The 15,550-nt window shown below is 43.3% G+C and overlaps 1 protein-coding gene across 7 annotated transcripts; it reads left to right on the top strand.

Annotated features, from left to right (window-relative positions):
• Positions 1–828: 828 nt before the first annotated feature.
• TMEM106C (transmembrane protein 106C) lies at positions 829–6,480 on the top strand. Of its 7 annotated transcripts, none has more exons than XM_040488326.1 (8): positions 829–955; positions 1,543–1,754; positions 2,632–2,695; positions 3,410–3,569; positions 3,661–3,801; positions 4,254–4,303; positions 4,752–4,805; positions 5,748–6,480. In XM_040488326.1, exons 2-8 carry the CDS (start codon positions 1,571–1,573, stop codon positions 5,842–5,844), a joined length of 750 nt encoding a protein of 249 aa, XP_040344260.1. In that variant the 5' UTR covers positions 829–955; positions 1,543–1,570; the 3' UTR covers positions 5,845–6,480. The 7 variants fall into 7 exon arrangements, with proteins under 7 accessions (XP_040344260.1, XP_040344262.1, XP_040344261.1 ...); XM_040488328.1 differs by having other exon boundaries at positions 886–955; positions 1,471–1,754; XM_040488327.1 differs by having other exon boundaries at positions 900–1,029.
• The last annotated feature ends 9,070 nt before the right edge of the window (positions 6,481–15,550 follow it).

Raw genomic sequence — 15,550 nt, 5'->3', positions numbered from 1 at the left:
TTTCCTCTTAGTAATTTTCCATCTGCTGACCACCCACCCTGCTCCTTGCCTATGAATTCCTACTTGCCCATGTTGTATTCAGAGCTGCACCCAATCTCTTCCCCACCCCCTCAATGCAAGTCCCCATTGCAGCCGTCCCTACACCCATAGCCATGGCTCCCCTTTAGTAAAGTCTGCCTCACTGTCTTTAAACAAGTGTCATTTACTATTTCCTTCTTTAGCACTTCTTACTCTAAAGGCTCAGGGGATCGGCTGTGACCAGCAGTTGAGCAGGTAGCAGGACAGCAGAAGGGGCACCAGCGTTTCCTAGAGCATAAAGGAAGAGTTATGGAGGTGGCAGAGACTTTGGAGGTCGCCAGCTTCACTCTCCATTGCCAAGCAGGCCCTTCATCTGTCGGGTTCACAATCTCTCCTCTCCCCCAGCAGCGTCGTAAGCAACGTCACTTAATGTCTGTCCTCACTTTCTTCTGCTGCAGGCTAAGAGTATGTGCAAAGAAACCCACTCGTTAAAAAGCGTTCTCTAACCCCTTCTACGCATGCCTTTTTGTGTCCTGATGACTAGGTAAGGGGAGGACTAAGCCGGAATGGGGGCAAGTTCCGTGTCTTCTGCATCTCTGCACCCTCTGCGTCCACACAGCCCTCGGACCCAAACGATAGTTGAGAATGGCTTTGGCCGCCGCCGGCTCCTTCCTCGTCCCTCGGCAGAGACATGCGGCTCCGAAACTTGACTCAGGCCCTTCCTGGCGTTTCTGGGAAACTCTGGAGTATCGCCTGCTCTCCCGGGCCGCCTCGCGTCGGCCGAGCGGGGCACCGCTCTCTGCCGCCCTCTGCCGGCGCCACAGTTGGGTTGGGAAGAGCGCACGCGCGAGCGCACGCCAGCGTCCCTCTCCCCCCGCGGCTTGCCCTTCGGCGCGTGCGCGGCGAGTGCTGGCAGGACGGAGGACCGAAGAGGCAGGTAAACCTGCTGGAGCGGGCAGGTGGCGGTGGGTGCGGCCCAGAGAGGAGCTGCCGGGAGTCGGCGCGCTGCAGGTCCGGGGACGCCGGCGTTCGCTCCCGTCTGGGCGACCCTGGTGGGCTCGCAGCGTCATTCAGCCGGGGGGCGTGACCTGAGCCCGCCTCCCGGGGCTGGGAGTGGAGGGGGATGGGGATCTCTAAGGCCTGTTACTGATTTGGTGCCTGTTGTTTGTCCGGGAAGGTTTTCTCGAGGAGAGCGCAGAGTTTGCGAATAGCGGGCAGGAAGGGGTGAGGCTGGGACCAGGTTGGAGCTGGGGTGCCCCGAGTCCACAGGCAGTGAGGAGCTGGGCAGGTTGGTGGAGGGAGCTCTTGTTTCTCTGGCTTTATGGGGCGGGTGGCAGCGGTTGAGGAACATTGCTACAAAATGACGATCCTGGTAGAAATCGTGCAGGTGTTTGAAATCCCAGGACGGCAATTTGGTCTCTTTTTTTGTGTGTGTGTTCACTTTTCTGACAGAAAGAGGCAATTCCTTCTCTCCGGGCTCAGCGTGGCCACTAACATGCGCTCACTTGCCTCTTTGCGTCTCAGGACATGATACAAGTGGCACATCCGGGCCATGGGGTCCCAGCATTCCACCTCTGCTCGCCCCTCTTACTGCAAGCGAAAGAAAGAAGACAGGGAGGATTTGCTGGCCGAAAGGGAGCAGGAAGAAGCCATTGCTCAGTTCCCATATGTGGAGTTCACAGGTCGAGATAGCATCACCTGTCTCACGTGCCAGGGGACAGGTTACATTCCAACAGGTGAGCATCTTTGGCAATCGGGGGAAGGATTCCCAAGGTACCCACAGGGCTGCTTCTGCCGCCCAGACAGAGCTTCTCTTCTGGTGGTGCCATAGTCATAGTGCCCTGAACAGAAGCCAATTTGATAAATTTGGGTAGGTTGCACAACTTCTGTTGGTCTCCTTATATCTGAAAGCCTCTCTTGACTTCCACTCTTTTGTTCTTTGTGTCCTTGGTTTGGAACATGCATTTGGCTCTACGTTGTGGGATTTGTTGACAGGCACGTTTCTTTATTGCTCTCACTTGTGAGGCCTGGCACAGCTTTTCAGGGGAGCCATCTTGGAAGCGTCTTTTCAAGGAAGTAGATAGTAAATCATTAACGGCCTAAGGTCTGGAAAGTATTTCAGGTGGGGAGAGAAAAACACATGCTCAGGAGGGGAGCCTTGATTAAGTGCAGGATCATCTGTTAGTAAATTGGTCCTCAGAAGGTCTTCGCAATTTAGATGGAGAGTCACGGATGTTTACAGCTGGTAAGAACCTTAGAAACCATCTACTCCAAAGCCTTCATGTGACACATGAGGAGACAGCAGCCTAGAGAGGAAATGACTTCCCCAGGGCCATTCGGCAGCTCAAGGCCATGCGGTGAAACTAGAACAAGATCTAGATGTCTCAACCTCCATGTCACTGCCCTGGTAGGATTGATAGATGTTTTGTAATTTGTGGCACAGTCTGTGGATTTACTGGTTTCTTGTTCCTTAGACCCAAAATGTGGAACTAGTATAGAAATGTGTAATTCCAGGCAAACCTCTGTTGTGACAGGTTCGTTTGTGACGTAAAGGAGAGTATCACAAGCACATGGGATTTATTTTACCAAAATAATTGTTTGGTTCTTTCCTAGAACAAGTAAACGAGTTGGTGGCTTTGATCCCACACAGTGATCAGAGATTGCGCCCTCAGAGAACGTGAGTCACGTGTCTCTCCTATTAATACCTACTTCTGTCCTTCTGTCCCTAGTCCCATATATGTATGAGTGCCAGCTACTTTTTGAAAAATTTTATCTGTTCTTGTAAATTCCCCATTTCCTTTAATACTATCTGCTCGAGCAAGATATCTCTGCCCCGTCACAATCTGGGGAAGGACCACTGCTAGAAACATTCTGAGGGCCAAGTGAAAGGCATTGGAGAACAGGGGTATCCTGGGAGGTGAGGAACTGTTTCTGTCCTCCGAGCTTCTCCCTTCAGCTTCTGTTTCCAGATGATGGATGGCATTCAAATGAGTTTTTTTTTTTTGTAATTTTTTTTTTCAATGTTTATTTATTTTTGGGACAGAGAGAGACAGAGCATGAACGGGGGAGGGGCAGAGAGAGAGGGAGACACAGAATCGGAAACAGGCTCCAGGCTCTGAGCCATCAGCCCAGAGCCCGACGCGGGGCTCGAACTCACGGACCGCGAGACAGTGACCTGGCTGAAGTCGGATGCCCAACCGACTGCGCCACCCAGGCGCCCCTCAAATGAGTTTTTAAAGGCTTCTCCCACTGCACTCATTCTTGCCTGGTTTGTTGTTCCTGGCTCTTTGTACTTTCCTTTTCCCTTCATCCCTGGTTTTGCATTTAATCTTGACTAATTGGACCTTGATATCTGACTGCCCCGGCCGATCATGTGCTGTGTCATTTGCAGTAAGCAGTACGTCCTCCTGTCTGTCCTGCTCTGTCTCCTGGCATCTGGTTTGGTGGTTTTCTTCCTGTTTCCACATTCAGTCCTTGTCGATGATGACGGCATCAAAGTGGTGAAAGTCACCTTTAATAAGCAGGACTCCCTTGTAATCCTCGCCATCACGGTAAGACTTAGGGCCTTGCTTCCCAGATTGTGCACCTACAAGTCTCGGACCCAAGACACTCATACTTGTTTCCTCCCTCACCCTGATGCAGGCCACCCTGAAAATCAGGAATTCCAATTTCTACTCTGTGGCAGTGACCAGCCTGTCCAGCCAGGTTCAGTACATGAACACAGTGGTTGGCACATACGTGACCACTAACGTCTCCCTCATTCCACCTCGGAGCGAGCAACTGGTATGCTGTTCTTTTAGGACCCTTGCTTCACAGGCTTCAGGAAATAGTAGGGGCCGTGGGGTGCTGTAGCCTCAGGACTTTGCTTTCTGTCTTCTCATTTCCACTGGCAGCGACTGATTGATGAGGAAAATTTGATGTGCTCTGTAATTATGAGAAATAGGAAAAAAAATCAGCTGGCATTTGAGTGTTAGGAGAACAAAAGAATTTTTAAGAGCAAGCAGTTCGCTACAAATCGAGAAGAGCCAGTCTTATAGTCTGAAGTCTGTTGGCCTCTCGCAAGGGAAGAGGTTGCAGGCGTTGTTAGAGGGTCATGGTCTGTGTCAGGGACAATCTCGGGGAAGTATTTTGTATGTGATGGATGAATGCTCTCAAGTCTGTGGATTGCTGGTAACAGTGCTGTTCTGTGTCGAGCCTGCCTGGGCCACAGACTGACTCTGGTGTCTTATTTTCAGGTGAATTTTACTGCGAAGGCTGAGATGGGAGGACCGTTTTCCTATGTGTAGTAAGGACAGCGTTGTCTATATGTGTGCTCTCTGCTGGATGGAAGGGATTCAGAATGTACTCAGTTGATTGGGGTTGGTCCTACCTTAAGTCCCAGCCTTTGGCCTGTAGGTTCCCTAAGCTTTGGCCATCTTGGGGTTTGTTTGGAGGATGTGTTGTTGGCCTTCGACCAAAGTGCTGGGATTTCTAAGATCATTAAGCCACTAGAAACATTTACAGGCTCCGGCATTTATATGGTGGGTTTGAAAAAACAAGTATCATGACGTGGGAGGATGTGTGGACTCTGTGGGGACTCAGAGCTAGTGAGCCCTGGAAGCACTTAGGTCAGAAGGGTGGGGGAGCAGAGGAGCCCCAAGCAGGGCTGACCGTGTCACTCAGCGCTCTTCTGCTAATTCTTTTTTTTTTTTCTTCAAACCAATCTAACTGTTTTCGTATTTGCTGTTTGGTAGCTTCTTCTGCACATTACCCGGTATCGTGGTGCACAACATAGTGATCTTCATGCGGTACGTTGCTCTTCTCCCTGTCCCCGTGGCCTTTGCGTCTGCACCTGGACCATCAAGCTGTGTGACCTCACCACCTTTGCTCGGGAGATGCTGTGTGACCCACAAAGCAAAGGCACCTAACCAAAGAGGGGACACATGATGTCTTACAGGCACAAATACAGTGGACCCTTGGGTGTTCTCTAGATGCAGTGTCCAATTCCCTTCACAAATCACCAGATTCACAGTGATCAGGTAGACATAAAGTTTTCTCCATGAAGTAGGGTCTGGTTCTGTGATCCCTTTAGAATCCAAGTGAGACTAGTAAAGAACAGAAGAACTTCTCAAGGCGTAGTAAGTACTAGGCATTTGACCAGACTTACTTTCTGTCCACATAAATTACCATATGTCATGGGTCTTATTTTCTATAAATAGAGTTGGTCCTAGAACCCTGACTGTTCAATTTGCGGATGACAAGCATCTTCTAGACATTTGAAATAGGAGGGTCTAGAGCAGAGCTTCTCAGCCTTGGCACCGTTGACATTTTGGATATTGGGACATTTTGGACACCGTTAACAGTTCTTTGTTGTGGGGGGCTGTCTGGTGCATTGCAAGTTGTTTAACAGCATCCCTAGCCTCTACCCGCTAAACGCTAGTAAGTCACCACCTCCCCGCCCCTCAGTTGTAATACCCTGGAATGTCTTCAGACATTGTGGAAAGTTTCCTATAGGGTAAAATTGTCCTGGGTTGAGAACCACTTATTTAGAACCACTTCTTCATGCCATAGGCTTTCTGTGAATGTAGAAAGATCCTCTGGCCTCCTGGTTATGTAATCGTGAAGATACGCATCTGGGACCCATGGATATTGTTGCTTGAGCTTGCTAGAAATTATTTGGGCAACTTTTCTTCATCTCAAAAACAGAACTTACTCTTCTTGTTTTTTGTTTTGTTTTTCCCTCCCCCTAGAACTTCAGTGAAGATTTCATACATTGGCCACATGACACAGAGCTCCTTGGAGACACATCACTATGTGGACTGTGGAGCAAATTCCACAGCCGTTTAGAAACTGCTCTTGGTTCTTCCATGGCAGCACCTGCCAGAAGAGACACAGCACCTGTTCCCAGGGCCTGAGTTTCATACCATGTCGCAGGTGGTAGAAAGAGAGGAGAAATTGGTTCTCTTGATTGCCAGCAAACACCCTCCTGCCGCTTGGTGGGGAGAGCTCCTCTTGGTAGCGCCATCTGTGTTTCTCAGAACCAGCAGACTCACTGCCCGGTGCCTACCCTGTGCCCAGCAAATAGTAGGCACTCGGAAAGTTTGGAGAATTGAATCCTGATGTTTTCGGCTGTTCTTGGGGCATTACAAATAGAAATCATACCGTGGTTCTAGGTTATCAATGCACAGAGTGACGTGGAGATTGGACTGTTAGTGCAGCTGCAGGACTGTCCTACTCGTCTGCACAGAAGAGGCAGAGGGTGGGAACATTTGAATACATAAGGAAGCACAGACCCTTTAATATGGGAAATTTTTTCATCTGTTCACAAATGCCTAGGAACTTAAAAACAAAAAACGTTTTTTTCCTGTAGAAAGCTCAGTTGTTTTTAGCAAAGTCTATGTGAGGCTTGCTTTACCCTTCATCCATTGGCTGGAACATGGATTGGGGATTTGGTAGAAAAATAAACCCTGCTTTTTTGATTCACCTACGTTTCCTCTGATTGCCTGGATGTCTTAGGAGCCACCTCTGGGGGACTGTAGAATAGTTGCCTGCTAAGTGGGTCAGCACAGGATGGGGGAGGGGGGAGGAAAAGGAGTCCCCACTGTACTGTCCCCTTGAGTTCCCATCACTGAAAGAAAGCAGCCTCCTGCCACAGCAGCCTGGCTCCTCCCCATCTGGCGCCCCCCTGTGGTGACAGGCTGCCCTACTGCTCTTGGAGAACAGACCACTTAGTGCCCCCTGGAGGTTGCTAGAGGTAGGGCAGATGCCTGAGGAGTGAGCAGCTGCTTTCCCTAAGGAGGAATAACGTCCCCCACCAGTTGACTGTAGTACTGATTAAGAGGACCTGGTTTGAAGCTGAAAGTTTTGTCCACCCTCTTGGCGTCCAAAGAATGGGCTACATACAGCCCCACGATGGCAGGGAATCTAGTCGGGTAACTTGAGTAGTTAGGTTTCAGGATTCGGCGGAGGTGGACTCCAGCTCCTTCACTGGTGGCCTCGGAAACCCTAACAGAGCAACAGGTGGTGGCAGGGAGTCAGTATTAGCTTTTGTCCCCATTCCTGTAGGTTGATTATATTTGTTTAATGATTTTTGCACTCAGAGTCTTCAAACTAAGGTTGAATTTTATGATTCTTTGGCTGCTGTTGACCATGATGGAGTAACGCAAAGCTCAGGGTTGAAAGCCGAGTTACAGTGTTCTACTGGATCCTTTAATGGTCTGTACTGTGTGTCGGTGAGGGAACACCACCACTTGTGCCGGAGCAAATCCCCTTTTCTGAGAACACTATCCTAAACAGAACGTGCCCTGAACAAATGAAGAGGTTCACAATTACACATTTTCTCTTTAGTTTTACCATTTTCCAACTAGTCTCTAGCACCTCTTTTCATGTTACTCATTAGTACTTCAGTTTGGAGTCCCATTTTGTGGTCCTGTACCTCCACAGCATTTCTTATACATATTATCTTAGAATTCAGCTATGATCTTCAAGTGAGAGCACTTAAAATTTTTAAACAGGTCCGACTGCATAATGCTATGAATTCTCCTACCTATTTATATCCTAGCATCCCAAGCTACACTGTGGGGTGTTCTGCGTGGTTTAATCATGCTCTCCGCCAGTTACTGATTCAATGCATACAATTTGCTGTCAGCAACACCAGAATAGAAAGGGCAAGCGGTTGGCTTGGGTGTCCTCGCTATCACTGTGGTTTTCCTAGTGCGTTGAGATTTGGAGAGTATGTTTCTTGGACACGGGGCTTCACTAGAGATCATTTCTCTGCAGGTTCTGGTGTGGCCTATGTTGGGACCTTTCTTGCTCTCACACTACTTTCACCGTGTCACCTGGTTGAAATCTCCATTTGTTCATTTACTCATGCCAGGAAAATGTTTATTGAGCACCTGCTGTATGCAAAGGATTGCATTTTCTGATGCATTTTGTTCAGAACCATAGCAGAAGTTCGTCTACCACAAGCTTTTGATATTTGCCAGGCCCCATATAAGGCCACAGTTTGCCGAGTCACTTTTTGGTTTGTCTCTTTTTCTTTGTTTGTTTATTTTTCTTCAGCTCCGCGTATGAGTGAAAGTCATATGGTATTTGTCTTTCTCTGACTTATTTTGCTTAACCTAATACACTCTAGCTCTAGACACGTCGGTGCAAATGGCAAGACTTCATTTTTTTCATGGCTAATACTCCCATTTTGTGTGTGTGTGTGTATATATACACACACACACACACACACACCACTTCTTTGTTGATGAGTTGATGGACACTTGGGCTGCTTCCAGAATTTGGCTTTTATAAATAATGCTGCAGTAAACCTAGGGGTGCATGTTTCCCTTCGAATTAGTGTTTTTTTATTTTGGCAATAAGTATTCATTCATGAGTTTACTGGATCGTATGGTAATTCCATTTTTAATTTTTGAGGAACATTCATATTGTCTTCCACTGTGGCTGCCATGGTTTATGTTCCCACCAGTAGTGCAAGAGAGTTCCTTTTTCTCTATATTCTCGCCGACACTTGTTTTTTCTCTTTTTGATTTTAGCCATTCTCACAGGTGTGAGGTGATGTCTCATTGTAATTTTGATTTGCATTTCTATGATGATGAGTGATGTTGAGCATCTTTCCATGTGTCTGTTGGCCGTCTGTATGTCGTCTTGGAGGAAATGTCTGTTCATGTCTTCTGCCCATTTTTTAATTGGATTATTTGTTTTTTGGGTGTTGAGTTGTATCTGCTCTTTATTTTGGACACTAACCCTTTATTGGATATGTCATTTGCAAGTATCTTCTTCCATTCAGTAAGTTGTATTTTAGTTTTGTTGATTGTTTCCTTCACTGTGTAGAAGTTTTTTATTTTTGTTTAGTCCCAATAGTTTATTTTTGCTTTTGTTTGTCTTGCCTCAGGAGACCTCTCTAGAAAAATGTTATGACCAATGTCAGAGAAATTACTGCCTGTGCTCTCTTCAAGGATTATTATGGTTTCAGGTCTCACATTTAGGTCTTTAATCCATTTTGAGTTTATTTTTGTGTATGGTATAAGAAAGTGGTCCAGTTTTCATTCTCTTGCATGTGGCTGTGCAGTTTTCCCAAAACCATTTGTTGAAGAGACTGTCTTTTCCCCATTGTATGTTCCTTCCCCATTTGTCAAAGATTAATTTGCCATATAATTGTGAGTTTATTTCTGGGTTTTCTATTCTCTTCCATTGATCTTTGTGTCTGTTTTTGGGCTATACCATACTGGTTTGATGATTACAAGCTTTATCATATAAGTTGAAATCTGAAATTGTGATGCCTCCAGTTTTGTTTTTCTTTTTCAGGATTACTTTGGCTATTCAGGGTCTTTGGCGGTTCCGTACAAATTTTAGGATTGTTTGTTCTATCTCTGTGAAAGATGGTGTTGGTATTTTAATGGAGATTGCATTAAATCTATAGATTGCTTTGGGTAGTACAGAGGTTTTTTAAATATATGTATAGGTATATGTATATTTTTAATTTACATCCATGTTAGCATATAATGCAGTAGTGATTTCATGGGTAGTACAGACATTTTAACAATATTTATGCTTCCTTTCCGTGAGCATGGAATATCTTTCTCTATTTTTGTATCATCTTCAATTTCTTTCATCAGTGTTTTATACTTTTCAGAATACAGGTATTTCACATCTTTGGTTAAGTTTATTGCTAGATACTTACTTTTTCGGTGCAATTGTAAATGGGATTGTTTTCTTAATTTCACTTTTTGCTACTTCATTATTAGTGTATGGAACGGCAACAGATTTCTGCACATTGATTTTGTGTCCTGTGATTCCCCTGAATTCATTTACCAGTTCTTGTAGTTTTTCAGTGGAATCTTTAAGGTTTTCTATATATAGCATCATGTCATCTGCAAATAGTGAGAATTTTACTTCTTCCTTGCCAATTTGGATGCCTTTTCTTTCTTTATGTTGTCTAATTGCTATGGCCAGGACTTCCACTACTACTGTCGAATGAAAGTGACGAGAGTGGACATCCTTCTCTTATTTATGATCTTAGGGGAAGAGCTCTCAGTTTTTCACCATTAAGTATGATGTTGGCTGTGGGATTTGCATATAAGCCCTTTATTATGCTGAGGTATGTTCCCTCTAGCCCTATTTTGCAGAGGATTTTTTCTTTATAAAACTTTTTTTTAGTTTATTGTCAAATTGGCTAACATACAGTGTGTAAAGTGTGCTCTTGGTTTTTGGGGTAGATCCCCGTGGTTCATCGCTTACATACAACACCCAGTGCTCATCCCAACAAGTGCCTTCCTCAATGCACATCACTCACTTTCCCCTCTCCTCCATCCCCCATCAACCCTCAATTTGTTCTCTGTATTTAAGAGTCTCTTATGGTTTGCCTCCCTCCCTCTCTGTTTGTAACTATTTTTCCCCCTTTCCCTTCCCCCTTGGTCTTCTGTTAAGTTTCTCAAGAACCAAATATGAGTGAAAACATATGATATCTGTCTTTCTCTGACTGACTTATTTCACTCAGCATTATACCTTCCCGTTCCATCCACGTTGCTGCAAATGCCATGATTTCATTCTTTCTCATTGCCAAGTAGTATTTCATGGTATATATAAACCACATCTTCTTTATCCATTCATCAGTTGATAGACATTTAGGCTCTTTCCATAATTTGGCTATTGTTGAAAGCACTGCTATAAACATTGGGGTACATGTGCCCCTATGAATCAGTCCTCTTGTATCCTTTGGATAAATTCCTAGTAGCGCTATTGCTGGGTCATAAGGTAGTTCTATTTTTAATTTTTTAAGGAACCTCCATGCTTTTTTCCAGAGCGGCTGCACCAGTTTGCATTCCCACCAACAGTGTGAGAGGGTTCCTGTTTCTCCACATCTTTGCCAGCAGCTGTTGTTGCCTGAGTTGTTCATTTTAGCCACTCTGACAATGTGAGGTGATATCGCAGTGTGGTTTTGATTTGTATTTCCTTGATAATGAGTGACGTTGAGCATCTTTTCATGTGTCTGTTAGCCATCTGGATGCCTTCTTTGGAAAAGTGTCTATTCATGTCTTCTGCCCATTTCTTTACTGGATTACTGGTTTTTCTGGTGTTGAGTTTGGTAAGTTCTTTATAGATTTTGGATACTAACCCTTATCTGATATGTCATTTGCAAATATCTTTTCTCATTCTGTCGGTTGCCTTTTAGTTTTATTGATTGTTTCCTTTACAGTGCAGAGGCTTTTTATCTTGACTAGGTCCCAATAGTTCATTTTTGCTTTTAATTCCCTTGCCTTTGGAGATGTGTCTAGCAAGAAATTACTACGGCTGAGGTCAAAGAGGTTGTTGCCTGCTTTCTCCTCTAGGGTTTTGATGGTTTCCTGTCTCATATTTAGGTTTTTTATCCATTTTGAGTTTATTTTTGTGTATGGTGTAAGAAAGTGGTCTAGTTTCATTCATTAGCATGTTGCTGTCTAGTTCTCCCAGCACCATTTGCTAGAGACTGTCTTTTTTCCAGCGGATACTCTTTGTCAAAGATTAGTTGGCCATACATTTGTGGGTCCAATTCGGGGCTCTCTGTTCCATTGGTCTTTGTGTCTGTTTTTGTGCCAATACCATATGGTCTTGATGATTACAGCTTTGTACTAGAGGCCAAAGTCTGGGATGGTGATGCCTCTGCTTTGGTTTTCTTCTTCAATATTACTTTGTCTATTCGGGGTCTTCTGTGGTTCCATGCAAATTTTAGGATTGTTTGTTTTAGCTTTGGGAAGAATGTCAGTGCAATTTTGATTGAAATTGCATTGAATGTGTAGATTGATTTGGGTAGTATTGACATTTTAACAATATTTATTCTTCCCATCCACGAGCATGCAATGTTTTTCAATTTTTTTGTGTCTTCTTCAATTTACTTCATAAGTTTTCTATAGTTTTCAGCGTACAGATCTTTTACATCTTTGGTTTGGTTTATTCCTAAGTATTTTATGGTTCTTGGTGCAGTTGTAGATGGGATCAGTTTCTTTATTTCTCTTTCTGTTGCTTCATTATTGAGGTATAGAAATACAACCGATTTCCATACATTGATTTTGTACCCTGCAACTTTGCTGAATTCATGTATCAGTTCTAGGAGTCTTTTGGTGGAGTCTTTTCAGGTTTTCCATGTAGAGTATCATGTCGTCTGCAAAAAGTGAAAGATTGACTTCTTCGTTGCCAGTTTTGATGCCTTTTATTTCATTTTGTTGTCTGATGGCTGATGCTAGGACTTCCAACACTGTGTTAACAGTGGTGAGAGTGGACATCTCTGTGTGTTCTCAATCTCAGGGGGAAGCTCTCAGTTTTTCCCCATTGAGGATAATATTAGCTGTGGACTTTTCATATATGGCTTTTATGATGTTTAAATATGTTCCTTCTATCCCGACTTTCTTGAGGGTTTTTATTAAGAAAGAATGCTGTATTTTGTCAAATGCTCTTTTTGCATCTATTGACAGGATCATATGGTTCTTATCCTTTCTTTTATTAATGTGATGTATCACATTGATTGATTTGTGGGTACTGAACCAGCCCTGCAGCCCAGGCATGAATCCCACTTGAACATGGTGAATAATTCTTTTTATATGCTGTTGAATTCAACTTGCTAGTATCTTGTTGAGAATTTTTGCATCCATGTTCATCAGGGATATTGGCCTCTAGTGCTCCTTTTTTGCGGGGTGTCTGTCTGGTTTGGGAATCAAGGTAATGCTGGCTTCATAGAATGAGTCTGGAAGTTTTCCTTCTGTTTCTGTTTTTTGGAACAGCTTGAGAAGGATAGGTTTAACTCTGCTTTAAATGTCTGGTAGAATTCCCCTGGGAAGCCATCTGGCCCAGGACTCTTATTTGTTGGGAGATTTTTAATAACTGATTCAATTTCTTCATGGGTCTGTTCAAATTTTCTATTTCTTCCCATTTGAGTTTTGGTAATGTGTGGGTGTCTAGGAATTTGTCCATTTCTTCCAGGTTGTCCAGTTTGTTGGCATATAATTTTTCATAGTATTCCCTGATAATTGCTTGTATTTCTGAGGGATTGGTTGTGATAAATCCATTTTCATTTGTGATTTTATCTATTTGGGTCCTCTCTCTTTTTGAGAAGTCTGGCTGGGGTTATCGATTTTGTTTATTTCTTCAAAAAACCAACTCTTAGTTTCTTTGATCTGCTGTACTGGTTTTTTTTGGAATCTGTATTGCTTATTTCTGCTCTGATCTTTATTATTTCTCTTCTGCTGCTGGGTTTGGGGTTTCTTTGTTGTTCTGCTTCTAGTTCCTTTAGGTGTGCTGTTAGATTTTGTATTTGGGATTTTTCTTGTTTCTTGAGATAGGCCTGGATTGCAATGTATTTTCCTCTCAGGACTACCTTTGCTGCATCCCAAAGGGTTTGGACTGTTGTGTTTTCATTTTAATTTGTTTCCATATATTTTTAAATTTCTTCTTTAATTGCCTGGTTGACCCATTCATTCTTTAGTAGGATGTTTTTTAACTTCCATGCATTTGGAGGTTTTCCAAACTTTTTCCTGTGGCTGATTTCAAGTTTCATAGCATTGTGATATGAAAGTGTATATGGTATAATCTCAATTCTTTTATATTTATGGAGGGTTGTTTTGTGACCCAGTATGTGATCTGTCTTGGAGAATGTTCCGTGTGCACTTGAGAAGAATGTGTTTTCTGCTTTAGGGTGAGAAGTTCTGAATATATCTGTCAAGTCCATCTGGCCCAGTTTGTATCATTCAGGGCCATTGTTTCTTTATTGAATTTCTTTCTGGATGATCTGTCCATTGTTGTAAGTGGAGTATTAAAGTCCCCTGCAATTACCACATTCTTTCCAATAAGATTGCTTATATTTGTGATTAATTGGTTTATATATTTGGGGGTCTCTGAATTTGGTGCATAAACATTTATAATTAGCTCTTCTTGATGGATAGACCTCATAATTATGATATAATGTCCTTCTTTGTCTCTTGTTACAGCTTTTAGTTTAAAATCTAGTTTGTCTGATATAAATATGGCTACTCCAGTTTTCTTTTGAGTTCCAGTAGCATGATAGATGGTTCTCCATCCCCTCACTTTCAATCTGAAGGTGTCCTCAGGTCTAAAATGGGTCTCTTGTAGACAGCAAATAGATGGGTATTGTGTTTTTATCCATTCTGATACCCTGTGTCTTTTGATTGGAGCATTTAGTCCATTTACATTCAGTGTTGTTATTGAAAGATGTAGATTTAGAGTCATTGTGTTATCTGTAGGTTTCATGCTTGTAGTGATGTCTCTGGTCCTTTGTGATCTTTGTAGCATTCCACTCACAGAGTCCCCCTTAGGATCTCTTGTAGGTCTGGTTTAGTGGTGATGAATCCTTCAGTTTTTGTTTGTCTGAGAAAACCTTTATCTCTCCTTCTATTCTGAATGACAGGCTTGCTGGATAAAGGATTCTTGGCTGCATATTTTTCCTATTCAGAACATTGAAAATTTCCTGCCACTCCTTTCTGGCCTGCCACGTTTCAGTAGATAGGTCTGCTACTACCCTTATGTGTCTACCCTTGTAGGTTAAGACCCATTTATCCCTAGCTGCTTTCAGAATTCTCTCTTTATCTTTGTATTTTGCCAGTTTCACTATGATACGTCATCAGAAGATTGACTCAAGTTATGTCTGAAGGGAGTTCTCTGTGCCTCCTGGATTTCAGTGTCTGTTTACTTCCCCAAATCGGGGAAGTTCTCAGCTATGATTTGTTTAAGTACACCTGCCACCCCTGTCTCTCCCCTTCTTCTCCTCCTCCTCCTCCTCGAACTCCTATGATATAGATATTATTCCATTTCAATGAATCACTTAGTTATCTAATTCTCCCATCGTGGTCCAAAATATTTTTCTCTTTTTCTCAGCTTCATCTTTTTCCATAATTTTATCTTCTATTTCATTTATTCTCCTCTCTGCCTCTTCAATCCTCACTGTTACCACCTCTAGTTTATTTTGCACCTCATTTACAGCATTTTTAAATTCATCGTGATTATTTTTTAGTTCCTTGATCTCTGCAGCAATAGATTCTCTGCTTTTATTGAAGCCTAGCGATTAATCTTATGACTATTACTCTAAATTCTTGTTCAGTTACATTGTTTATATCTGTTTTGATCAGTTCTTTAGCTGTCATGTCTTCCCGGAGTTTCTTTTGAGAAGAATTCTTCCATTTCATGATTTTGGCTAGTTTTCTGTCCCTTATGTGTTTTAAAAGCTTGTTATATGTCCTGTACCTGCGAGCACTACTATATTAAAGAGGGTCATACACTGTCCAGGGCCTGGCCCTTCAGGAGGGAGGTGTTTTTTGGAGAGTATTACTTGCTCTCTCTTGTTGTGAGTTTGGTTACTTTATCTCCCTACTCATAGTGATATTTTGGACCCTCCACCAAGTGTGCTTTGATTTGTTCCTTGAAGTAGCCCTGGAAAAGAAAACAAAGAAACAAACAAAAACAAAAAACAAAAAATACCAGCTACAAGTAAACAACAGGGTGGAGGTGGTGCTGATGGAAGAGACCTTATCCCATACTAGGAGAGAAATGACAGGGGTGGGGC

The sequence above is a fragment of the Herpailurus yagouaroundi genome, unplaced genomic scaffold (assembly GCF_014898765.1).
Source record: "Herpailurus yagouaroundi ecotype Mexico unplaced genomic scaffold, PumYag 166, whole genome shotgun sequence".
Classification (NCBI taxonomy): Eukaryota; Metazoa; Chordata; class Mammalia; order Carnivora; family Felidae; genus Herpailurus; species Herpailurus yagouaroundi.
This window is presented reverse-complemented; position numbering and strand designations above follow the sequence as displayed.

Bases quoted from the DNA above. Each gene is read 5' to 3' on its own strand.
- TMEM106C (XM_040488326.1), top strand. From the start codon at position 1,571: ATGGGGTCCCAGCATTCCACCTCTGCTCGCCCCTCTTACTGCAAGCGA. The intron at 1,755-2,631 runs GTGAGCATCTTT...GTTCTTTCCTAG, and splicing joins GACAGGTTACATTCCAACAG to AACAAGTAAACGAGTTGGTG. The intron at 4,806-5,747 runs GTACGTTGCTCT...CCCTCCCCCTAG, and splicing joins AACATAGTGATCTTCATGCG to AACTTCAGTGAAGATTTCAT.